At 39.0% G+C, this 25306-nt stretch overlaps 3 protein-coding genes across 3 annotated transcripts in view; 1 reads left to right on the top strand and 2 right to left on the bottom strand.

The window, feature by feature from the left end:
- Positions 1-261: 261 nt before the first annotated feature.
- isl2a (ISL LIM homeobox 2a) lies at positions 262-5134 on the bottom strand. Its single transcript, XM_056387148.1, has 6 exons — positions 4842-5134; positions 4145-4334; positions 3469-3728; positions 2670-2956; positions 1569-1736; positions 262-932 (listed from the first exon to the last, which is right to left on the bottom strand). Exons 1-6 carry the CDS (start codon positions 4897-4899, stop codon positions 816-818), a joined length of 1080 nt encoding a protein of 359 aa, XP_056243123.1. The 5' UTR covers positions 4900-5134; the 3' UTR covers positions 262-815.
- A 1887-nt stretch (positions 5135-7021) lies between these two features.
- etfa (electron transfer flavoprotein subunit alpha) lies at positions 7022-14250 on the top strand. The gene is made up of 12 exons (XM_056386475.1): positions 7022-7163; positions 8178-8327; positions 8502-8583; positions 8873-8955; positions 9248-9347; positions 9602-9712; positions 9891-9992; positions 10324-10392; positions 10485-10567; positions 11867-11932; positions 12343-12423; positions 13755-14250. The coding sequence occupies exons 1-12, from the start codon at positions 7125-7127 to the stop codon at positions 13788-13790; spliced, it is 1002 nt and encodes a 333-aa protein (XP_056242450.1). The 5' UTR covers positions 7022-7124; the 3' UTR covers positions 13791-14250.
- The window catches only part of tmem266 (transmembrane protein 266), a 31064-nt gene continuing 19717 nt past the window's right edge, over positions 13960-25306 (bottom strand). Inside the window, exons 5-11 of the mRNA XM_056386474.1 lie at positions 24495-24568; positions 23449-23505; positions 23150-23288; positions 22247-22362; positions 17573-17765; positions 16144-16206; positions 13960-16049 (exon numbers count right to left, since the gene is read on the bottom strand). Of these exons, the coding sequence (XP_056242449.1) occupies positions 15412-16049; positions 16144-16206; positions 17573-17765; positions 22247-22362; positions 23150-23288; positions 23449-23505; positions 24495-24568 (1280 nt within the window). The 3' untranslated portion in view covers positions 13960-15411. The remainder of the gene's footprint in view (positions 16050-16143; positions 16207-17572; positions 17766-22246; positions 22363-23149; positions 23289-23448; positions 23506-24494; positions 24569-25306) is intronic.

Genomic DNA, 25306 nt, shown 5'->3' with positions numbered 1-25306 from the left:
GCTCGCAGCTTAAGGGCACCCAAAACTCTGAGCACTGAAATATTCAACATCTGAATGCCCAAACATGTCTCTTTATGTATTCCTCCACAAAACTTAGAGCTGTGAGCTCGACAGGGGAGCTCCCCCAGCTCTAAAACAGTGTCAAACATTATCAGCAGCAGATGCGTTTCCATTTACCTTAACACTGATTTATTTTTGCCGGCTATTATTATTAAAGTTCCTCTAAGCGTTTACGGCACAAATGGATGTTGCATGCAATAATCAGTTAGAACTATGTTTTTATTGATAAGATTGGCTATGTCTGTCCTCATAATAAATAATAATAACTTATTTTCTGGAGGAAACGCGAACATTGCGCATCTCTCTCATCTGTTTCGTTAATTTACAAGAGTCGATATTGAAAGTTACAAATCATGCACATCTACACAGTTTGTATTTTCCTGATAAACATACTGTATAGCCTGTAGTGTTAAACGCTCAGACGTCCAGTACAGGCTGTTTGAATCCCAAGACATCCAGTTCAGCCACTGGCATCATGGTAGAGGGCAAAGGTGTCCCATACAGAGAAGCCCCGCCGACGTAATGTCCATCAGCAGCTGCGTGTCCTGCCGAAGTGTCCTTGAGCAAGATATATGTAAAGAGAACAGTCAGACCTCCAATTGTCCAGCCGGGACCTGAATGTAGCCTCGAACATAATCCATCCTGGTCCTTGATGCGTCTCTCTTGATTGAATGTCACTGAGGTCTCTGCGCCTCCCCGCAGAGGACGCGGATGCGATCTCAGGGGGCTCCAGCTGACCTTTGGAGGGGCCCTCCTCACGTGTCGACGGGACTCGGCACCATGCTATTCGGTGTGTCCGGTAACTGAGACGACAGAGAGGTCACATCGCTGCCCGAGGAGTTTCCCAGAGAGCCCGACTCAGAGAAAGACACCTGCCGGAGCAGACAGAGAGGCCCCACGTCACATCAACAGGAAAATATGATTCAGCAGAGATGATTTATGTTTCTAACAGGCTGTCTCTGTTGGTGCCAAACTCCTCGTGAACCCGCAGTTAAACAGATGTCAACATGTTAGTGAATGTGTTTATCACCAGGGGGGTGGGTTCTTCAAAGTATTAGGCTTATCTATTAAAAACATATGAAAACATATCACTTTATCAGTCTTGTAAATCACCTCCAATCCGCATATCAAGTGGCTCCACGTGGGAGCCCACACAAGGCTGAGAAACCGATTGGCACAAGAAGCAACAAGCTTGTTTGCATTTGATTTTGTTTAAATGAAAAGCACCCACCACTCGAACCGGATTTTAAGTTGTCATTTTTGTAATTACATTGTCACATTATTTAAGTTGTCTTTTTTTTATCATCATCATCATCATCATCATCATCACTGCTACAAAACTTCTTGATTACACCATCAACATAATCTGTGCGTTTGAATTATTCTTCATTAGAAATGCATCTTAACAATGTATCTATGTCTTTCTTCTCTCTGTGTGAGCCAATACCAGTTTCTTTGTATTTTCTTTAATCATGTATTTTTAATATTCATAAATAATTCAGTCTTACCAGTTGTTGGAAGGCGGGCTGGTCCAGGTCGCTCTGCAGGGCGAAGTCGCTGAGGGTTTTCCAGGGGGGCTGGTAGGTTTGCACCTCCACAGGATTCCCCTGCACCGTGTTGTCGTGCCGGATAGGACTCCCTGCCACCAGAGGTGTTCCTGTCAGGCCCTGCAGATTCTAACAGGAGGAAAGAAAAACTCTCAGTCGGGCCAAATCCTGCTTGTGGTCATTTCGGCATCAGGGATTTGTATGATTCCAAGGTGAATAATGCAGAGAGAAATATATTTAAAAAAAAATCAAGTCATTTTTTTGCCACTGTGAGGGAACCAACAGCTAATTTTATGTGACCACAAACAAAACATTGAACTTTATGATCATTAACTAACCATCTATTAAAAAAACCCCAAACAAACAAAAAAAAAAAACCCATAGTAAACCTTTATAGGCCTGTAAACAGCCTCAGTCTAATTCTGGAGTAGTTTTATAAAGTGGATTTAATTCGCTCTGCTCTGCCAAGTCCTCTGCCCAAAACACAATCAGGTTTAGTTTAAAAAAAAAAATTCAATTTGCAATTATTTAGGAAAATACAGTCTGAATATTTAGAAAGAAACTGAGGAGAAAAAATGAAAAATAAAAAACAGTTCTTAGTGGTGTCAAAAAGACTGAGGTTATTACTAAGACCTGTGGAACGAATTATTTCATTTTCTGTCTTTTATTTATTCACAATGATGAGTCTGAGTGATGTTTACACTGTCAGACCTTTTAAATATTAGACTAAATGTGAATTCATTTCATTTTGCCATGCTTTTTTCTCTGGTTTTACAGCCATTTAATTATTTCTGTCTTTATCTTATCGAGCAAAGGTGAGGCAATAACACTGCATGAACATTATTTGGTTACCTGGTTATTCACTCGGGCTGTTGTTGAGTTTTCAATGTCTTTTTTTTTTAATGTGTGAAGGTATTTAATCACAGATTCTGGAGCAGGAGTGACAGTAAGTTACTGTCCAAACCAGACAATTATAAGCAGGTGTTGCTCAAGCCGATCTGGGTTTGTAAATGCTGCTAAATGCACATCAAGTGTTGAAGTATGGAAATATGTTCCACTCACGGTCTTGTCGCTGTGCTGCTGCTGCTGGAGCTGCTTCATCAGGATGGACTTCTTCTTGTCTTTGCAGCGCTTGTTCTGAAACCAGACGCGGATCACCCTGGGGCTCAGGCCGGTCATCTCCACCAGCTGCTCCTTCATCAGAGCGTCCGGTCTCGGGTTGGCGTTGTAGCAGGTCCGCAGGGTGTGGAGCTGCTTCTCGTTCAGCACCGTCCGGACCCGGGTGGTCTTCTCCGACTGCTTGTGGACGTGGTTCCTGTGATGTGGAGGATGCCGGACCGAAACCGGGTCTGAGGAGAAGGAAAAACTAATGAACTGAACTGAAATTCTTTGAAATTATTCGATCCTAGATAAATAAATAGGAATAGGCTACATGTTTGACATCTTTAAGAAATTATTATAAACTTAAACCAAGACATTAAAGAAACAAATAGGACAGTCTATGAATTTACAATTATCTGCAATGTATGAAAATATTAGTAGATACAAAATATTATTAAGGAGGCCACTCCGCTCATGATATGCCAGAGACACTATAGACTTCATAGACATATTACAATATAAAACAGTGGAACTGACATAACTGACTCTATACTGGCCTCAAAATAATTTTCAGATGAGGCCTTAATTCACACAAAATATCATTATAACTATCAATGCAAGAAAAATAAAAAATGCTACAGCCTATAACAATATATAATATATATTATTATTATTATTATTAATAATAATAATAATAATAATAATAATAATAATAATAATAATAATAATAGTCGTGTAGAAATGATAACCCAGCTCGTACCTGATATGTGCAGCGGTCTGGTGTGAAGGTTCCCCGGGCTCAGCGGGCTCCCTGCAGAGGCCCGCTCCACCAGCAAACCGTGATCCGCCAAGCACAGCAGCTCGTCGTCCCGCAGGGAGAACTCGTCTCCCGGCAGGAGGTGTCGACTGCACACCGAGCACCGAAAACACTCCATGTGATAGACGTTGTCCCGGGCTCTCATCACCAAGTCGCTGCTGCAGAAGCCCATGCTACACTTTGCACATTTGATGCCAAATAACCTGAAAAGGAAGGCAAAGATGCATTGGTCCCACGCATTATCCCTTAATCATCCCCCCTTTCTTCAATTAAATGGATATATGACGCTGAGCCCGGGTCAATGCTCCAATCAAAGGAAGCACAAAAAGCTGTGATGATATGATGATACAAATAAAAAAGAGAATGCCTGCAACACAAATCTGTTTCAGGTTCATGATGCACATTTATGCGCACTTTCATTTTCACACCCTGCACATTTGCCTCTGAAATGTACAGCATCATCATGGGATTATTATCTTATCTCATCTCGGTTGCTCCCTAAATCCACCACTGACTTTTCAACAGCCCGACACAAGGCCTCTAAAATATAGAAAAGTAAAAACTACAACAATTAAAAAAAAGAAAACCCAAAAAACCCTGAAAACTGTTGAACGCCTACCTTGCATAATCTCTTTTACAGTAAGTCTTTCCGTCTCGGACGAAGCAAGTGCAGGTCTCGTCCAGGTACTGGCTGCACTCTGCACACTTGAGGCAGGCTGCATGCCACTCCAGGTCCGGGGCGACTCTCAGGATGTACTGGTCGTGTATCTGACTTCCACAGCCCACACACATTGCGATTCCCGACTTCTCTGTGTGAGGAGGGAACGCGTTATAATGCAACACTGTGGTGCGCTCTTTTTAATCCCCATGACATCCCTGTTAAAGCCCTTCACCCCTTCACCTTAAGGAGAGAAACTGTTGTGCGCGTATCACAACAAACATGTAGCCCCCGTCCTTCTAAGAATATTACTGAATTATTATAATGAGGCCACAGGAGCTAAAAATATATCCAAGTCACCCACGGCATGAGTCACTTTAAATGCACGAGCGCTACAAATGCAATATAAGTTTATATAGCCCATAGCCTATCAGGACATTATATGAGTGTCATTACAGTGGTTTTTCTTTAGGAAGCGCCTGCTGATCACGTCCTGGTTGCAGTTTTCTGTAATATTCTGCAAACTTCGAAATGAATCCAGCGGTTTATCATCAAATTCAAGAGACTGCGCGCCGGTTAGGACATAGAAGGAAAAAATAAAAACTCACTTTTAAACTCCCAGAGTGGTAATAAATGAATAGAAAGAGCAGCAACTTACTTTTTGAATGATCCCCCATATCATCCAAGAAAGAAGTATTGAGCAGGATATCCACCATACAGGAGAAGTATAGCCCAGTGCAAGCCGACAGATGGAGGAGAGGAGCGGCAGAGGAGACAGTCCCGTCCCTGGCTGGATGATAAACTTGTATTCCTCCACCGAGAGGTGGAGAGAAAACAAAGATCCTCGACCAGTGACGTCTGTAAACCTGGACCTCTCTGAGTCCGGGGAGAGGGTGCCATGCAAATCTCCTCTTGGACCTTTGCTCTTTTTTTTTTTCTTTGGCTTCTTGGACTGGCTGTGAGAGAGGTTGTATGTGTGTGTGTTTTTTTAATCTGTTTGTCCCAGAGCGCTGCCTGCCCATCTCCGGTTCCCAAGTGAAAGCAGTTTTCTCTTTCGCTGTACAGTTATACTTACTTACTTATTGTGTGACATGAGGTGTGAGTGTGGATTCTATTGTTATTACTTCCTTTGGTATCACATTCCCGTAATGTTTATCTACGGGCTCGTAATACAGATTTGTTGTGGTAAGCTTATCCTTGTCAATATTCTAGATTTCTATGATATTGTTTTATAGTTTAGATTTTTTTTTTAATTATGTTACGATTTCCTCCAAAATACAGAAACAGAAACAAAATACAGAGCTGAAAATGTATAAAATAAAAATGTTAACATCAGGTCATCATTTAATTATAAATGATGATATAGCCTAGATCATGTTTTGTATGATAATTATAATGATTATTATTATTATCATTATTAGTGGTATTATTAGTATCATTATTATTGGGTTAAAATCTTGTTGTTAATTGTAAAATTGATTAAAATGTGTTTTGTTGTTGTTTTCTTTAAGTGACTGGGCCAGTGTTCTCACACTACTGTAGAGAGCCCTCTACTGGATGAAACATAGAAATCTTGGCTCCACAGAGTGGCCGTTTAGAAATAGATCTTCTCTTGTGAATGGACTCACTGGGCTATATTTGGTGACTGACAGATGATGTTAAGCTTTGACAAAAATAAATGAATAAACCTTAAGGAGCCAACGTATGACTAATCATTAGTCCTTAACTGTCACATGCACACGAATCAAACATTAGTACGAGAGCGAGAGAGGGAGAGAGGGAGAGAGAGAAAGGGAGAGAGAATTACACAAAGAAATCAGCGCAGATAAATTAATTTTTGGGAGCTTTTTGTTTTGTTTTGTTTTGTTTTGTTTTGTTTAGATTTTGCTTTTGTGGAACAACAGGTCTCCAGTATTGAACATTAAATAACTCTGACTGAATTTTAATTTCAGGTCAGAGTTAACTTCAGAGAATGAATCTATGACTCAGTTAATCAGGGAACATTCATTACTGGCCAGGCTGTTGTAGATTCTATTCACCAGTTTTCTCTTTTCTTCTTTATTTTGCTCTTTCAGATAGAAACACGTAACCCACAGAGATCCTTATACCTGCAGTTAAGGTAGTTGAATCAAAGGCACTAACAGTCCAGAAATCATTCCATGTATATCTTTAGGTCCAAGTATTTGCTCAAATATACAGAAGATTATGGAGAATTAGATTTTAGCCAAAAGTCATAGTTTTTTAAAAATAATCATTTTTATACTAAATTTCTGATTCAGTAAAAGACTCCTCTTTAAATGTTGAAGTAGCCTAATCATTTTAAATTAAACAAAAACAGTTCTCTTCTTTACGTACAAATTCTGAAGAGGGAAACTTTATTTTCACATATTGTATTGATCACATATTCATAACTAAATGTGTACTGATATTCGTTTGCATTTCATTTAATCATTATTTCAATAATATTTTTCAGTCTGTATTCGTAGCCGAGATAATTAAACACTTTGGGAAATCAACTGGAGACACTGGCTGTAACAGTAGCACTATAAATAAGAGAATAGGCTGAATAGCAGCGAGCCGCACATATTCTGGTGTTCTATTTTACTAAACTATTGTAATCAGTCTCTGAGGGAGAAACTGAACAGAACTTCATTAGTAGAAGAACTTGTTATAACTATCAGTCGATTGTGAATGTATGTGTTTAACCTATTATCACAAAGCATCAAGCTACTAATGTCGGAGGGAGAGAGCGAGAGAGCGAGAGAGCGAGAGAGCGAGAGAGCGAGAGAGCGAGAGAGCGAGAGAGCGAGAGGGCGAGAGAGATGGTCGGAAGTTACCGTTTTTGATCGGTCTATCTCGCGAGAAGTCGTAGTAAACGTCAGCTGACCTTTGGCACAGTTTAGTCTCTGCAGCGCAGCAGGAGCAGCCAGAAGGGTCCAAGATGAACAGAGCCTTTAATAAAACAAGTCTGAAACATTTGGTAAGTGTGTGTCAGTTAGTGTTTAATATTATAACTCACACAGACATTGCATTGCCCTGTTATAGCAGACTAAAACCGTGAAACGTGAAATGCCTGCTTTGTTTTTCTGCTGCTGCTAGTTAGCTGGCTTGCTAATTTAGGTCGAGCTAATGCAGCACGTCGTGGTCGTATTTCGAATTAACGCATGCGACAGGATTGTTTTCAACTTATTCTGACTTTAATTTCCCATATACGTGGCGATATAACCAGGTGACCAGTGAACAGGTTTTGCTCTTGCAAGAATGCTAGTTGGTGTTAGCATAGCTACCCGAGTGGTTATGAAACCCCTTGACGTTAAACAACAGTTACGAAACTGACGTGTTACCCAAGTGTTACCAAAACGTTCAATGTCAAAAGCATTGTTTGTCCTGCGAGACATCGGTATGTAATAGGTTTGAAAGTAGCATGTGGTATTTTATTTTTTCTCTGTTTGCTTGACTTCTTCTAAATGACCTTTCATCGCTGATCATTCAGTCATCTCCAGATGAGGCTGGTATTAACCTGCTTTACTCTGAGCCTGATGCAGCTGTTTCAGAGGTTGTTTGCCCACCAACCTGCCAAATTTCATATGTAGAATGCTTTTGAATCGGTGTGTATTAATAGTAGCCCAAAAATCTAGACAAATGCAGTTAAATCAAATAAATTCATCCTCAGAACTGAGGAATATGTATATTGTATGCATCCTTGATCACATGTGAATTTTATCTGATTTCTGCTGTTATCTAAAATAACAGCAGAAATCAAAATATCTCTTTGCAAATTTGCTATAGTAATTGATTTACATTGCATTATAGTAATAACACGAATTATCAAGATTAAGTGAAACATATTTTCACTGATAAATAAGGATACTGTAATAATTAATGTCATAAACAGTGTCTGTGAACTATCTCAAACATGACAGTCCATTTAAAAGATAATGCCACAAGATCTTTGAGCATTGTATATTGAGATAGCAACATTTTCTCTCAACAGACTGGTCTCCTCCAAAGGTTTCAAAGCACCTTGGTGGTTGCAGAGCACAACAATGACAAGCTGACCCCTATTACGCTCAATGCTATCACTGCTGCAAGTAAACTGGGTGGAGAGGTGTCTTGTCTGGTTGCTGGAACCAACTGTGCAAAGGTTGGTAAAACTTTAGAGACAGACTTGCTTAAAGGATTACCAAACCTGTTGTATTTGTGATAGTATTAAATTGTTATTTTGGCTATATCATACTACCTTAGCATATGGATAAGTATCAATAGAGGAGAGCTAAGAATGTAGTAAGGTGTATTAATGGTTTTTTTTTCTTTTCAGGTTGTGGAGGAAATCAGCAAAGTACAGGGTGTAAAGAAGGTTCTGGTGGCCCAACATGACTCTTACAAAGGTGCCATGCCAGGTATGTAACACCAAAGCTACTTCATGTGTGTTGTTTATTTAACATTCAGGCAGAGAGCTGCTCCTTTTTTAGCAATAACTTGCTTCATATTTGCACAGTACCACATATTTACAGCTGAATTATGTTCTGCTTGACTTGCTAGAGAGTATCTTGGCAGTAGTAACTGAAGCAGGGGAGACTTTTTCATTGGATCTCCCTGCTTATATGTTTATTTTGGCGAGAACTGGCACCTCTTACTGTCATTTTTGCTTTTGCTTTCTGAAAAAACTGACTCTTTCCTTTTCATCAGAGGAGTTGACTCCACTTATATTGGCAACGCAAAAGCAGTTCAGCTTCACCCACATCTGTGCTGGTGCATCTGCCTTCGGAAAGGTAAAACACAGGCAAGAGAAGTGCCTGTAAGATTTTCACTGAAATATTTTGTAATGCTTTTATTTTGTATTAATTTAATGGATTTTCCTCACCCTACACCTGTTCTGAAGTCAAAGTATCTGATTTCAAAACTTGATATTGACTTAGTTTTTTACAAATATCCAACAATTTAAAAAATGTTTTGTACCCATCAGCTGTCATCTAAGGCTACAGTACTTTATCCTCTTGATACCTTTAATGCACAAGTATGATCAGTGTATATTTCTCAGCTAATTCACTATCTTGTCTGCAGAACCTGCTTCCCAGAGTGGCTGCCAAGTTGGATGTGGCCCCAGTTTCAGATATTATTGAGATCAAGTCTCCAGACACTTTTGTCAGGACCATTTATGCTGGTAAGCCCATTATTATGATAAAGACGTAACAAATTATTTCTTTTATTTTCTCATAAATTCTTTGTTAGTTTTGACATACCTAAGAAGAAGTGTTCAATCATGTACCTGGCTTTGGTACAGCCTTGATATGACACAGATGTAACTTAAACAGCTCAGCTCAGTTGCTCAGTTTTTGCAACAGAAATTGGCGAGTTTGCATTGATGATTTTCTTAGTGCTTTTTAAATATCTCACTTTAATATTCTAATTTTACAGGAAATGCTCTCAGCACTGTGAAATGTAATGAGCCGATCAAGATCTTCACCGTCAGAGGGACGTCCTTTGAGGCGGCTTCAACAGAGGGAGGAAGTGCCTCATCAGAGGATGGTACAGTAGCTTACACTTCATTCACAGAGCTCTGCTGTACCAGATGCTTAGAAATTGTTTGAGATTCTAGATGTTGGTGTATAACATAAAAAGTAAAGCTATATTCAACCTCTTCAAACCTTATTTGTCATTGCAAGTTTTTATTCTTACTGGTCATTGATAATCCTTTGATCTGCAGTTGCTTCTTCTTCACCCACTGGAGTTTCTGAGTGGCTGGAGCAGAGTCTGACAAAGAGCGACCGTCCAGAACTGACAGGCGCTAAGGTCGTGGTGTCAGGAGGTATGAGTAACTGTCTATCTTCTTATGTTATGTATTACAGTGTACAGCCCAACAATGTGACCATATAAAATATTTGGAACCCACTTGTGTGGTGTCAGATTTATTCTTGAGAATGAATTTGTTAGCAAACTATTCCAGTGAAAAGCAAAGCAATCACATCAATAACCATCCCCACTAAAACCATGACTCATCGCAATATCTATATTAGGACAAACAAAATCTGCTTCATCATCCCATTTTATTGACCAGGCGTTGAGGTTTGAAGATAATTCAGCAGCGCGTGGTCTTCTACAAAATTTAATTTGCATGGTGATATGTTTTTTTTCCACAGGAAGGGGCTTGAAGAGTGGGGACAACTTCAAGCTGCTTTATGACCTTGCTGACAAACTGAATGCTGCAGGTAGGGTGGGATTATCATTTTGTGTTTTAAATTACCTGGATTATTATTTTTTACTAAAGTAGATTTTAAATTGCATAATGTTCACTTTTCAGTTGGTGCATCCAGAGCCGCAGTGGATGCTGGGTATGTCCCGAACGATATGCAGGTCGGACAGACTGGCAAGATTGTGGCACCGGTAAGTTATTTTGTTGTCGAGGTGGTTGTTTGGTTTCATTTTGCAAAACATAACAAGTAAAAAGAATGAGGAACATTATTATGTCAAAATGTGAATAGTTACATTAATCATGTTTAAAGGCAGGCAACTCTTGAACTCAGTTGCAGTATCCGATGCCTGTTAGGGTTTACATAGCGTGTTTGCAATCCAGTAGCATCAGGATGTCTGCTCTGCCCTTTTAAAAAGGTTAAGTTCCCATTATGTGATTCAGCCGGGTTACCACAGCTGTGATTATCCTCACATTAGGCCCTGCAAAATGTACTTGATGGCACATTTAGGGCCCTAAATGATTTAGCTGATCCATTAAAGCAGAGTGCAGTGGATGTCTGGTCGGAGCCTCCGACCAGAGCAGACTGTCCAAATTGGATTTTCCAAATGTTATGACAAGCTTGTTGAATTTTGCTAAGTTAATTAAATATAATTTAAATCTGGTTTGCTTGTTTTATTCATCTTGCCAATCTAAAAATGTTTAGTGTATTCAGTGAAATGAAAGATTCACATTGTTTTCACTTGTATGCATGTTAGATATTATCTCCTCTATGCTGATTAAAGTACAACTTATTACCACTAGTGTAAACATCAGAGTCAAATGTCTACGAACAGTGTCCGTCTCTGAATTGTTCACTGTAATCAAAGCTGTTAGATGTTCCACCTGGACAGACTGGTTGTGTGTTAACAGCTTGTTTATAGACATATTTGATCCAGAGATGCTGTTAAAAAAGGAGGCAAAGAAAACACTGAATGAACCACAATGACACAAATTAAGTTTTTGTCGGGAGTATTTTAGTTTTAAAAAATGAAACTAGTTGGAATAGCCAAAAGCACCTTACTTGGACCATCCCTTTTAAAATCTGATGGGAATATGTTTTGTTTTATAAATTGATAATGTCTGAATGGACACCTGCAGGTTCTGAGGTCAATGTCTGGTTTGTTGAAAATGTTGCTTTATGCATTTCCTGCAGTTATGAAACACTTTTGTGTTCACACATCGATGCTCGGCTACATTGAGACACCATTAAATAATTCATGTGGTAGTGCATTAAACAGAGAAGCGCAGGTTTAGGAAAATGTGAGCATGGCTGACCCTTTGCACACTCGCCCCAGCACCCTCTGATAGATTACACACCCGTGCTCATTATACCATCAGTCGGCTCTGCCGTAACGTGGTTCTGAGGTGTAACTTTTCCAAAAGCCTGAGATTACACTTCATGTCAACAAGAAAGTGACACTTGTCTGGTTGTCTTCTCTTCATGTCTACAGGAGTTGTACATTGCTGTTGGTATCTCTGGAGCTATTCAACATCTGGCTGGAATGAAAGATAGCAAGGTAACTAACGCCACTGGAACCAAGGATTTCCCCATCCTCCCCCTTTCTATGTATTTTCTGTTTTTCAGCTGCATATGAAAAAAAAAAACAATGTGTAGATTTTATGAAAACTAATGACATCAAGTAGCCTGAGCTCTGTTGAGTTGGGGCCATTCCAGTGTCTGCACTCACCCATCTCACACAATGAGCATATAGCACCCATAACCATAACTGTGGTCACCATACCCCTTTGATATGATGTTTCCATTTTGTTTACAATTAAGAACCAAAGCTGTTGCCATAAAACATCACATTTCAGTGATTCAGCATTTAAGTCTAAAGTTTTATTAATTGAACAATCAGTGTTTCTGTGCTTTTGGCGTGTGTTTTGTTATGTACGAGTGCTTAACATGTTCTTTTTTCTAATTTAGACTATTGTTGCTATCAACAAAGACCCAGAGGCTCCCATTTTCCAGGTGGCTGACTATGGCTTGGTAGCTGATCTTTTCAAGGTGAGCGTCTGGGACTGATATTGCTGCAGTAATGACACTGACTCTTGTATTAGGAAACAACCACGCAGCGAGGCCAAAACACCACTCATGTACCATCTATCTGGACTGTATGTTTTGACAGCCAAGAGTCCAGAGTGACAGTCAGAACATAACATTTGCTTTCTATCTGATAAATTTTGCACGATGCCTTATTCCACCTAATGGAAATGTGTATCTGTTGAATTATTAAGTTCTTGAATTAATCAGTGGAGTTGTGGCTGGAGCTTGATGCAGAGAGAAAAACACATTAGAATCTCAGAAGATATAAAAAGTGATCAATTGGTACTTTAAAGGTTCGGCTTTGTATTCAGCTTCTACTTGCCAGGCCTTTTACACGCTCCGCTGCTTTCTTGTATCGGCCTGGTACTTGGGGTTAGCGAGCCAGGAGTGTTGGCATGACCAACACTGTCCAGTGCTGCTTGTGAAACGCTAGTAGGTTATATTTTCATGTGTGTCCTGTTGGTCATGTTTTATTTAGACCCTCAGCAGTGCACAAGCAGCCCAGGTGTCCTGACAAACTCTGTAGAAGTGATTAGTAATAATAGCTAGTGGCAGTAGAGTTGTGACCTACTGGGAGTGATCACCTTTCATGTGATCACTCCTCAGATAGCTGATTAAAATGGATGGGCTTTCTACTTTTTCCCCAAATGGATAATTGATACCTCAGACCAACTCAGGCAGTGACTGATGACTCAGTTCTGAAGTTGCTCGACTCACAAGGAGAGCCATTTGAATAATTCTGTACTCATATCTACCACAAAAGGCTTTTGAATTTGTCTTCTTCAAATCTACATGGCTGGCAATATTAGTGTGTTTATTTATGGGCTAGATGCCTCCCTTGTAGAATGTCGCTCGGCATTTATCAACCTTGCAAACACTGATAAATGTTTGTTTGCTTCCAGCCTGCCACTGTCTTGATAAATCTCAGTGTACTCATTTATACTGTGAGCACCAGCATGCTTGATGGTTTATGTAATAAACTCATAAATCTTATTATATCGAATACACTGGGGATGAAAATGACAGGTGCTGGTGAACATTTATCCCCACACATAAAGCCTTGAAATATTTCAAATAAGTGCAGCAGTTATTAATGCTGAGTAGAAATAACTTGAACTTCATATTTATGCCTAAATTATTTCTACAGTGTATTTAAAAGTACAATGGAGTGAGAAAGTTTTTAGGGCTGCAACAAACTCCTGCAGTAAATACACTTAACAAAAAATATTTGCTGAATTTGGGTAAAATGTCGATCAAGTATTATATTAAAGTCTGCACTGTTTTCTCTTCAGGCTGTTCCTGAGATGACTGACGCACTGGGAAAGTGAGGAGAAACTAAGTCCCACCAAACATCCACTGCACAGCTACGAGAGTGAGCACAGGATCCCACAGCCTCTGCCTTAACACATTTCTGTAGCTGTGAGTGTCTGTGTGCAGAAATAATCTCATCATCAACAGCTCTCTGTCTTGCATCAGAAGAACACTCTACTCTCAATCTGGAAATGAATGCCATTTGTTTTTATATATACACAATACAAGCATTAAATATCAGTGAATAAGCTTGTACCTACCTTTAGGCAAGAGGTTATTTTACAGCTCCAGTAGTATGTGTTGTAATTTGTATTTCATTTTGGGGTATGGTGAGGAACATCTTTGGGAATGCTTACCTTTGGACTTCTGACTTTTGTAGTTGGCTATAAGATGCAGCTTTTCACGCCAACCCAGAGCATGTGTTATTAGTGAGATGCTCTTGGAAAATGATGTATTAAATTGACAACTAATGACTAACTTTGTTGTTTTGCCATGATTTCCCTTTATTGGGTTCATTTTGTAATGCCCTCTTTCCATGATCAAGATAGAAAATGTCTGTTGATAGTACAACAAACAGGGTTAGTTTGCAATATTGAAGTTTCAAATTCTTGAAGGTTCATGCTATAATTTTCTTTCCAACATTTCATTGCAGTGCCAGTCCCTCATTTTATGCTGTGAAATGATGATCAAACCCATCCTGAAATATTTACACAGCTTCCACAACATTAAAATCATAAAAAGGTAATACTTTAGACCTGAATGACATTAAATCTATCATATGCAGGTTTTTTTTTTTTTTTTTTTTTTTAAATCATTTTGGTGCATGAGGGACATGCTGTGGTTTTCAAAATCTCAGTAAACACTGACTCAGCTGGGTTTGGTCAGCTTCCAGTCATGGCACCTGGATAAAAACTCACTTGAATCATCCACCAGTCAAAAGATTTCCTCACGCTTTCCACTTATAGAATTTAGATAAAAATGTTAACATTGCTGATATAGAAAGACAAAGATTAGAAAGAAGTTGAGACTGATCCAATGTACCCTGCAGCAGTCCATCAAAGAGGACTGGTCTTGGTAAGTTTGGAGACACTAGACTGACTACCAATACAGCTGACACACCTGCTCTCGTGATAAATCCATGCCTTGTAGCTCTGGGAACTGATTCACAGTTTATAGCTCTCCAATAAATCATCAGTTCAGCATCTTCAATTCCTATAAAGTGTATCAGAGGAACTAAGCCCTCAGCACCATCCCCTCACTGGTTTCATTTCCAAGGAATCAAATCACAACTTTACATATCAAAAGCCAGATTTTCTGCACAGACCGGTTGTCTGAAAACTTTGGGCTTGAGCCCTGTTGCTGGTTTCTTTTGGTAAAATTTTTCATAAAACTCAGTGTTTTTGTGAGTGTCAATTCCTGATAAGTGGTGCCTGATAACAAGTCTGTCTCCTGTCCTCCGTGCTCTATTTGTGTTGCTCTGGCAAGTTCATCTTCTCAGCTACAACACTACAAAGAGGATGACAGATTTACAGTTTATGTGCCAGTGACTCCCGACAACATGGGAGTTGAGTAAAGCGTTAATTTTTGCGGTTGATCTGAAGAGCGAGTCTTGTCAAGTTCCACATGTCAGACAGAGTCTTATGTCTCTGACAGACGATTGACTGGAGCGTCTACTGGCTCCATCATCCTGTACTTCTCTTCCAGAAGAGGCTCATTACCCTGCAGATGGATGAGCGGCTTGGAGTGGAGCCCAACTCTGCTCTCCTGGTTCCTCTTGTTGTAGATGTTGAGCCTGTGCTCCAGCTCAGGACTGGTTTTGGTGGAGCCTGCCGGGCTGGGCGGTTTAAGGTTCACAGGGTCCAGGCCCTTCTGTGTGAGACAAGAGTCCTCGGACAGAGAGGAGAGCAGCTCCTGCACCACAGCGCTGGGACTCCCTCGCGGCTGAGTGCCCAGGGCCAGAGGGCTGCTGTAGGGTGGAGGGTAGCAACGCTGGTCGCTGTAGTCTGTGGAGGTGGAGGCCTCTCGCACCGTGGAGCTGCAGTCCGTGGTGGAGCCTAGCGTGTGGCTGCTGATGCTGTGCTGGCGAGCGCTGAAGCTGGTGCGGGACACTGTGGTTGTGGACGCTTCACTGACTGAGCTGCCGGTGCGCTGCAAACGGCTGGACGGCACTGCGTCTGCACTCACCAAAGAGGAGGGAAGCTGGCTGGGGTTGTTGGGCAGGTGCACGTCTATGGCTGCTGTGGTGATGACGCGTGCGGGGTCAGGGATCCCCATATCTACAGGAACAACACATAATGCACAGCCCTTTGAAATAGCAATGTGCAACATGAGCTGTATAAAAGACTGAAGCAGGATCTTGTTGATGCTCACCACTGCTTGGCTCACTGTAGTACTGGCTGATGTAGTTGTTCATGTCATCTTGGCCATGGTGATCTGAAAAGGATAAAAAAATAAAAATAAAAGGCCTTTATGAACTTCATCTGAGAAAAAATAAAAGTGAGTCCAGTGTGAATTTAAGAGACCAAACTAGTTTTACAGTCCAACACGAGTAACTTTGAATTACTTGGATAATAGGGCAATAGTTAGATAATAGAAAACACTTTAACACACTTTTATGAAATTTAATAAAACATAGTGACAAATGCCCATTACATGTTTCTAGAGGTCAAGGTGACGACCTCAGGTTGCTCATTTTGTCCAACCAAGAGTCCAAAACCCAAAGGTATTATTATTTTAAAAACAACAAATCTTCATATGAGAGAAAGTGAAATTGGGAAATTACTCAAACAACTATACTCTCATTAAAATTAGCTTGTTTTGGTTGATCCTCTAATAGATAGATAATCAACAAATTGTTTTGGTATTACCTGAACAAGCAACGCTTGGTGTGGATGTGTTTCACAGATCCAAAATCAGTGTTTCTCATAAGTGCTACTAAGCGTCTCACAGAACTGTTAACTGGCCTATATTAATTTATGTTTGCGTGTCACATGTTTAATCTGTAAATGTCCAAGGAGGGGGCCACTCATGGTTTGGCCTAAAAAGTGACAGGGATCGTCTCCAGATGATCAATACCACATGAGTATATAAGAAGCAGGCTCAGTTAAAAGGATGTCTGACTAGAAACACTGTTGCTTAGATGTATTGCAGGTCACACTATGATTTATAGCTTTGATAAAGGAAAAGCCTCACTGTTTTGAGCCCTGACAGCGCTTTGTTGCTTTAAGTCCTGTAAGTTATGACCTGTCACTGTGTGAGAGGTTTATAGTCCATCTAGATGTGGCACCAGAATTTTGATGTGGATTGTGAGATGAATATTACACACCAGCACACCAGAGCTGTGCTGGTGTGTAATATTAACACACAGTCCTACTCTCCAACAGAATGCAGCAATGTATTACTATATGCAGATGTGTTGTTTGGTGTCATATTTTCTACCAATTATAATTTTTTTAGTTGCTTTCAGTAACCAGGAAACTCTTTGAAAGATGTGTCCGACATTTGTTATGTTCCTTTGTGTTATTTCTAACAGTTCAATGTTGCTGTACAGGATAAGGAGGGATTTCTCATTCAACCAGCCCAAAGAATTTAAACCTGCAACCCTCCAGTCATGAGTCAACTTCTTTTACATCTAGCCCATCACTTGCCCAGCACCGCACTGAACATCTCTACATTCAACCTTCCACTTGTGTGAACGTGGATATGGTTAAATGTCAGAAGCACAGTCTTGATTCCCCCTAGTGAACAGAGGACTTTGATAGCCTGTAATTCAGAGGAGTTGGGTGTTACAGATGGTTACCTGCAGGCCCCCCGGGCTCTCTAGCTTTAGCTGGACCGTGATGCTCGGAGGCACCGGGAGCCAGTCCATCCACCTCCTGGAAAGTGCTGCTTTGTTTACCCCACATATGGTGGATCTGCATGGCTGCTTCACGCTCTGCTACCAGATCCAAGTCCTGCTGGGCCAGGTGGGCCCTCAGCTGCCTGATTTCAAACTTGAAGGAGAGGGAAAGAATTAGTGCAGCAGATTTTTTTATACCTTACTATACTATGATTTTTTAAAAATTGTTTTTATGCCTTACTACACAATGACGTTTTTTTATGCCTGACTATATTATGACGTTTTTTTATGTTTTTATACCTTACTATAGTATAACATTTTTTGCCTTACTATAGTATTATGTTTTTATGCCTTAATATACTATATACTCCCTCAACACACCTGCAATGATGGCGGCACATACAGACGCAGCATACAGGCTCTGCTCTTCCTGAAGTGGTTTCGTTTGTTTTTATTTATCTATACGATTGGAATGTGTCAACTGTAGTTTTGTCACTGTATGTAGTTATGTTTACTGTATTGGCTATATTACCTCATGTACCACTGGAGACAAGTAATTTCGTTGTACAATGTGAAATGACAATAAAGGTATTGAATTGAATCGAATTGAATAAAAGTTTTTATACCTTACTATACTATGATGTTTTTTATGCCTTACTGTACTAGGATGTTTTTATGACTTACTATATGATGACGTTTTTATGCCTTACTATACTATGAGGTTTTTTGAATTTTAATGCATTAATATACAATGACGTTTTTTGTCATTTTTATGCCTTATTATATTATGACCTTTTATGACTTACTATACCATCATGTTTTTATGACTTACTATAATATGAATTTTTTTTAAGCCTTACTATAGTGTGACCTTTTATGCCTTACTATACTATGAGGTTTTCTGACATTTTAATGCATTAATATACAATGACGTTTTTTGTCATTTTTATGCCTTACTATACTATGAGGTTTTCTGACATTTTAATGCATTAATGTACAATGACGTTTTTTTGCCTTATTATACTATGACCTTTTATGCCATACTATACTATGAGGTTTTTTGAATTTTAATGCATTAATATACAATGACGTTTTTTGTCATTTTTATGCCTTACTATACTATGACGTTTTTTGAATTTTAATGCATTAATATACAATGACGTTTTTTGATGTTTTTTTGCCTTATTATACTACGACCTTTTATGCCTTACTATACTATGAGGTTTTTTACCATTTTAATGCATTAATATACAATGACGTTTTTTGTCATTTTTATGCCTTACTATACTATGGCGTTTTTATGACTTACTATACCATCATGTTTTTATGACTTACTATAATATGAAATTTTTTTAAGCCTTACTATAGTGTGACCTTTTATGCCTTACTATACTATGAGGTTTTCTGACATTTTAATGCATTAATATACAATGACGTTTTTTGTCATTTTTATGCCTTACTATACTATGACGTTTTTTGAATTTTAATGCATTAATATACAATGACGTTTTTTGACGTTTTTTTTCCTTATTATACTATGACCTTTTATGCCTTACTATACTATGAGGTTTTTTGCCATTTTAATGCATTAATATACAATGACGTTTTTTGTCATTTTTAAGCCTTACTATACTATGGCTTTTTTTTTACTTACTATACTATGACATTTTTTTAAGTCTTACTATACTATGATGTTTTTTGAATTTTAATGCATTAATATACAATGACGTTTTTTGATGTTTTTTTGCCTTATTATACTATGACCTTTTATGCCTTACTATACTATGAGGTTTTTTGCCATTTTAATGCATTAATATACAATGACGTTTTTTGTCATTTTTAAGCCTTACTATACTATGACCTTTCATGCCTTACTATACTATGAGGTTTTTTGCCATTTTAATGCATTAATGTACAATGACGTTTTTTTGTCATTTTTAAGCCTTACTATACTATGACCTTTTATGCCTTACTATACTATGAGGTTTTTTGCCATTTTAATGCATTAATATACAATGACGTTTTTTGTCATTTTTAAGCCTTACTCTACTATGACCTGTTATGCCTTACTATACTATGAGGTTTTTTGCCATTTTAATGCATTAATGTACAATGACGTTTTTTGTCATTTTTATGCCTTACTATACTATGAGGTTTTTTGCCATTTTAATGCAGTAATATACAATGACGTTTTTTGTCATTTTTATGCCTTACTATACTATGGCGTTTTTATGACTTACTATACCATCATGTTTTTATGACTTACTATAATATGAAATTTTTTTAAGCCTTACTATACTATGAGGTTTTATGCCTTACTATACTATGAGGTTTTTTGAATTTTAATGCATTACTATACTATGACGTTTTTTGACGTTTTTTTTCCTTATTATACTATGACCTTTTATGCCTTACTATACCATGATGTTTTTTTCCATTTTAATGCATTAATATACAATGACGTTTTTTGACGTTGTTTTTCCTTATTATACTATGATGTTTTTTGAATTTCAATGGATTAATATAGAATGACGTTTTTTGACGTTTTATGCCTTACTATACTATGGCGTTTTTATGACTTACTATACCATCATGTTTTTATGACCTACTATAATATGAAATTTTTTTAAGCCTTATTATACTATGACCTTTTATGCCTTACTATACTATGAGGTTTTTTGCCATTTTAATGCATTAATATACAATGACGTTTTTTCTCATTTTTATGCCTTACTATACTATGACATTTTATGCCTTACTATATACTATGGCGCTTTTTTGACTTACTATACTATGACATTTTTTTAAGTCTTACTATACTATGATGTTTTATGCCTTACTATACTATGACGTTTTTTTAATTTTATTGCATTAATATACAATGACGTTTTTTGATGTTTTTTTGCCTTGCTATAGTATGAACTTTTATGCCTTACTATACCATGAGGTTTTTTGACATTTTAATGCATTAATATACAATGACCCTTTTTGATATTTTTATGCCTTGCTATAGTATGACCTTTTATGCCTTACTATACTATGAGGTTTTTTGCCATTTTAATGCATTAATATACAATGACGTTTTTTATCGTTTTTATGCCTTACTATACTATTACGTTTTTTTTGACATTTTAATGCATTAATATACATTACTTTTTTTTTACGTTTTTTTTTTACCTTACTATACTATGACCTTTTATGCCTTACTATACTATAAGATTTTTTGCCATTTTAATGCATTAATATACAATGACGTTTTTTGTCATTTTTATGCCTTACTATACTATGACATTTTATGCCTTACTATATACTATGATGTTTTTATGACTTACTATAGTGTGGCGTTTTTATGCCTTACTATACTATAAGATTTTTTGCCATTTTAATGCATTAATATACAATGACGTTTTTTGTCATTTTTATGCCTTACTATACTATGACATTTTTTTAAGCCTTACCATACTATGATGTTTTTATGACTTACTATAGTGTGGCGTTTTTATGTTTTACTATAATAAGACTTTTCTTTAAGCCGTACTATATTATGATGTTTTTTATTACCTACTATACTATGATGTTGTTTATAAGCTTGTATATGGAGGTTATTGTGCATTTTATCACTAAAGCATGAAACTTTCTCCAGTGTTACTATAAACTATTAAGTTTTTTTTCAGATGTTGAGCCATTCCAGATGTGACCTCTGGGACAGGGCAGAGCCCCCTGGAGTAATGAGTGTGGTCCAGACCAAACTAGCATGCTAGCTTCTGATGAGAATGTTTGCTAATGTGCTAGCTAGTCATGTAATTCTATAGAACACACAGCAGAAGTTGTCAGTGTTTTTCATAAGCTATAGCTACCTTAAAACCTGGAAATGGTGGGGTTGCAGTCCCCCTGCAAAATCTGTGCTCTAAGCAAAATTATGATACATGGCGGTCAGATACAAATTGCATCTATGTCTGAAATATAACTTTGGGGTATGTAGATTATATTCTGAAAATTTCATGTTTTAGTCATAAAATGCACAATTGTTTTGCCTACATTCCCCACTAAATGGGAGAATTGGATAAAACTCTTATTCTCCGTTAAGAAATTCAGTGTAAATACACACAGGCATTTTTAGGACACTATCTACATACTGTATGTTCTTTGCTAATATGCCATCCAACTATGTCCAAACATTTTATTTGCATTTCATGCCTGTGGTTTCAGGAGTTGGCTGTATTGCTTGCATCATAGCTAACCTTTACATACACAGTACAGTGTGCATATGCCAAACTGCACATTCCAGTCTCTCTAATAGTTGCAATATGACTCTCAGACATACAGTAGACATTTCTGAGCACTTAGTGGATGCACTTGAAGCTACACTAGATTATTAAATTGTGTAAAGGTGAATAGATTGCTTTGAGATAATGCACAGTACTGGTTATCTGATATCCCCAAGACTGTTGAAAAAATCTAGTGATAATATTAGATGAATTTTGTAGACATCTTTTATGCCTTTTTGAGAAGAGATTTTATTTTATTCTTTCCTTGTATAGTGTTTTGCTGCCCTCTGCTGGTCGAATAGAGAAAAAATAAATAATGTGTGGACTGTAAGTACGTAGGAGATATGAGACGGATGAGAGGACATACGGCCTGTTCCTGGCAGATCTGAGTGAGACGGTCAAGCTGTTCCTCCCTCAACGCCTTTGCCTTCTCATACTGCTGGATCTCCAGCTCCATCTCCACCTTCACTTGCAGCACATAGGCTAGAACAACAGGGTAAAGGATAGTGAGTTTTCCTTCAAAAGACCAGCTTAATTTAAACTAAATACTACATTGATTAATAAATTCCTCCTAAAGATCCAAAAGTGGATCTTTCATACGCTGTTAGCCACAGTTTTGTTGAAATAAAAACTTGCATATTGTCCACACTTACTGGCTCAGGATCTGCAACCAACATGCTGTACACAAGGTGGACAAAGTGACATCGCTATGATCCTGAAAACAACGGCACCTCTGTGAGACTTCAGTCATGTTGAACTTTTTGTTGAGGTTGTGTCAGAAAAGGTGCTCATGTTTGTTTGTGGTGTAGTTGTATTGGATTGTGTTTTAATGTGTTAACATAACATCTTTTGAGGAGCTAGTGCTGGAGGTGATAGCTCACACTAACCAATCATCCCTTTGAACATGTACTGTATTATATTCAGAAACCACCAGGGGGAGCAACATTGTTAAAGAAAAGCATTCTTCCCAATAAATGTAATGCTCAGTATGCACCTATATGATAAAATCATTTTTCATGTAGCAGCTATTGTGTGAGCATTGAAACCACAGGTCCATTACAACAAATGATGTGCTACCATCATTTCTGGTGAAAAATTATTAAAAAAAAAAGGAGGAAACAATAACTGAGCAAACAACCTCAAGATTGAATGTAACCAACACCGCAGAGAGCACACTGCAGTATCCGTCTGTCTCCTGTGTCCTGTCCTTTACCTGACAGTAAAGGACAGGACTCAGGGGACAGCAGCCCCCAGCCCCTCCCAGCCTCACCATCAATGATCCTCTTGACCCTCCAGATGCGCAGTGTGATGATGAGACCGATAGCGTCCCAGGGGCTGCTGGGGCCGTTGGCCACTGTGGAGGCCACCATGGGGGCCAGAGAGAGGACGATGACAGCTCCATCAAACACCTGATAAAATACACACACACACACACACACACACACACACACACACACACTGTTGTGTCTGTAGTTTCCACAGTATCCATATTGAGGTATGACATTGAGGGAATGACACTGCAGTGAAAGGGGCCCCGAGTCAGGACTAATGGGACCCATGGGAGCTTACCTCTACTTTGTTCTCTATGTAATCCCATATCCCCAACACCACGATCCTGAACACCGTCTGAGACAGACAGGGGGACAGAGATGGAGCCAGAGAGCAGGTTACACACAGGGTAAGATGGAAGAAAAACAAGGACAGCTAAACTGAGACAGACTGGATGATGGAGCATGTTGGGTAGTTAATAGCATTTGCAGTTGCAATTCAGATTCCTTTCGTCCCTCCCTTGGTAATTCATCAGTGACATCATATTCATACACATCACAAGGCCGCACGATAGGATTTCATCAAAACAATTAGAGACACCACATTTAGCTCCTTCTGCTGACACAGCAGGGGCTGTAGAGGGCAAACAACTCTCCCTCTCTTTCTCTCTGTTCCTCCTCTACCATCCCCTAACCCCCCCCCCCCCCCCCCCCATCTTCATTTCAGATAGTCAAGGTTGCACTGGAGCAGAAACCAGCCTCCCTGCTGTTTCCACTGCTTCAACGTGGCACTAAGGGTTTGCTTATATTGATAAGGAAAACTCCAGCATCATAAAAAAAAAAGGAAAAAAAAACTTATCAAGTGATCAAGTGTAGGGAACTAAGACAAATGCAGCTGGCTGTAAAGAGAATGGTAATCGATACGGCACACCTGAGGCCGTAAAATTTTTTAAAACTAGTCGCACAGAAAAGCTCCATGTGCATTTTAAAGTGTTTGTGCTGCGGATCAATCGAATAACCCGAGAGGGACCAAGCGCGTCAGCTTTAACAGCAGCAGTTACGTAAGTCTCAAAATACTGACGTATATCTTTGTTGTATGATTTTTAATCTTTCCATTAGGTCCACCATCAACGCAGCTGTACACAAGTTCACCTCCGCTAATCAGAATCTAATCATGCGGCGACAGAGGGCATGGGGCATTTCAGTGCTGTTAGGATTATAATGAGAATGTGTCGGTGTACTTCACTGGCCCCACATACTGCACGACATAGCATTAATTGAAGGGCCGCTGCATCAGCTGTAAGTGAGACTGTTTTTGTGTTGAGCGGGGGGTCGACAGAGACTCACCTCGGTGAAGAACACGGAGAGGATGGCCAGGCTGATCCAGTGGATGATGCTGGCAAACTGGAATGCATTATTAACTGTAGGGATAAAACAGAATAACTAGTGGGGTTTTTTATTTGTTGTATGTTTGTTTTTTGCTTGTTTCAAACAGCTGTTACCTACTGCTGAACATTGACAAGGTGCAGTAAAGTGGTTTAAATATAGACGCATCCATGTACACACACCTACATAAACGCACAGACAGAGGCATGACGTGGTAGATATGAAGTCACCACATACTGTACATGCATGTGTCTGTATCTTCCTGTCTACTCATCAGGCTATTTGTGGACAAACAGCACTCAGCTGTCATGTGAGGAATTTCTCTTCACACCCCCATGCCACCCTCCACCCCCCATCTGTCTTTGTTTGCCATTTTCAGTGATCTGTCTATCAGTCCATTGATCTTCCTCCAGTCAAACCCCACACTCATCCACCAGCCGACTCTGTATTGCCTGATTTCTTTGTCTGCTGATCTCCCTTCACGCATTCGTCTCACTTATGCGCCTCTCGTCTTTCAGCCTGTCAGCTCCAGAGGAACAGTAAAGGTACTATATGTGTTCTCCAGGCAGCTCTCTGACCTCAAACAGGTCACAACCCCTGACCCTCTGCTTATGATTGATGAGGCCGATCCACCCGGCCAGATGATTAGGACGAAGGCGATACTGGGGTGACATGAGTCACAACTGTTAACTGTGGAATAGTAAGAGGAGGGTTATATTCCCCTGGCCATGATTGATCAGCGCCTAAGGTCCCAGAATAGATCATTGGTGACA

Source organism: Seriola aureovittata, chromosome 10, assembly GCF_021018895.1.
Source record: "Seriola aureovittata isolate HTS-2021-v1 ecotype China chromosome 10, ASM2101889v1, whole genome shotgun sequence".
NCBI lineage: Eukaryota > Metazoa > Chordata > Actinopteri > Carangiformes > Carangidae > Seriola > Seriola aureovittata.
The sequence above is the reverse complement of the archived record's forward strand: the minus strand, read 5'-3'. Positions and strand labels throughout refer to the sequence as shown.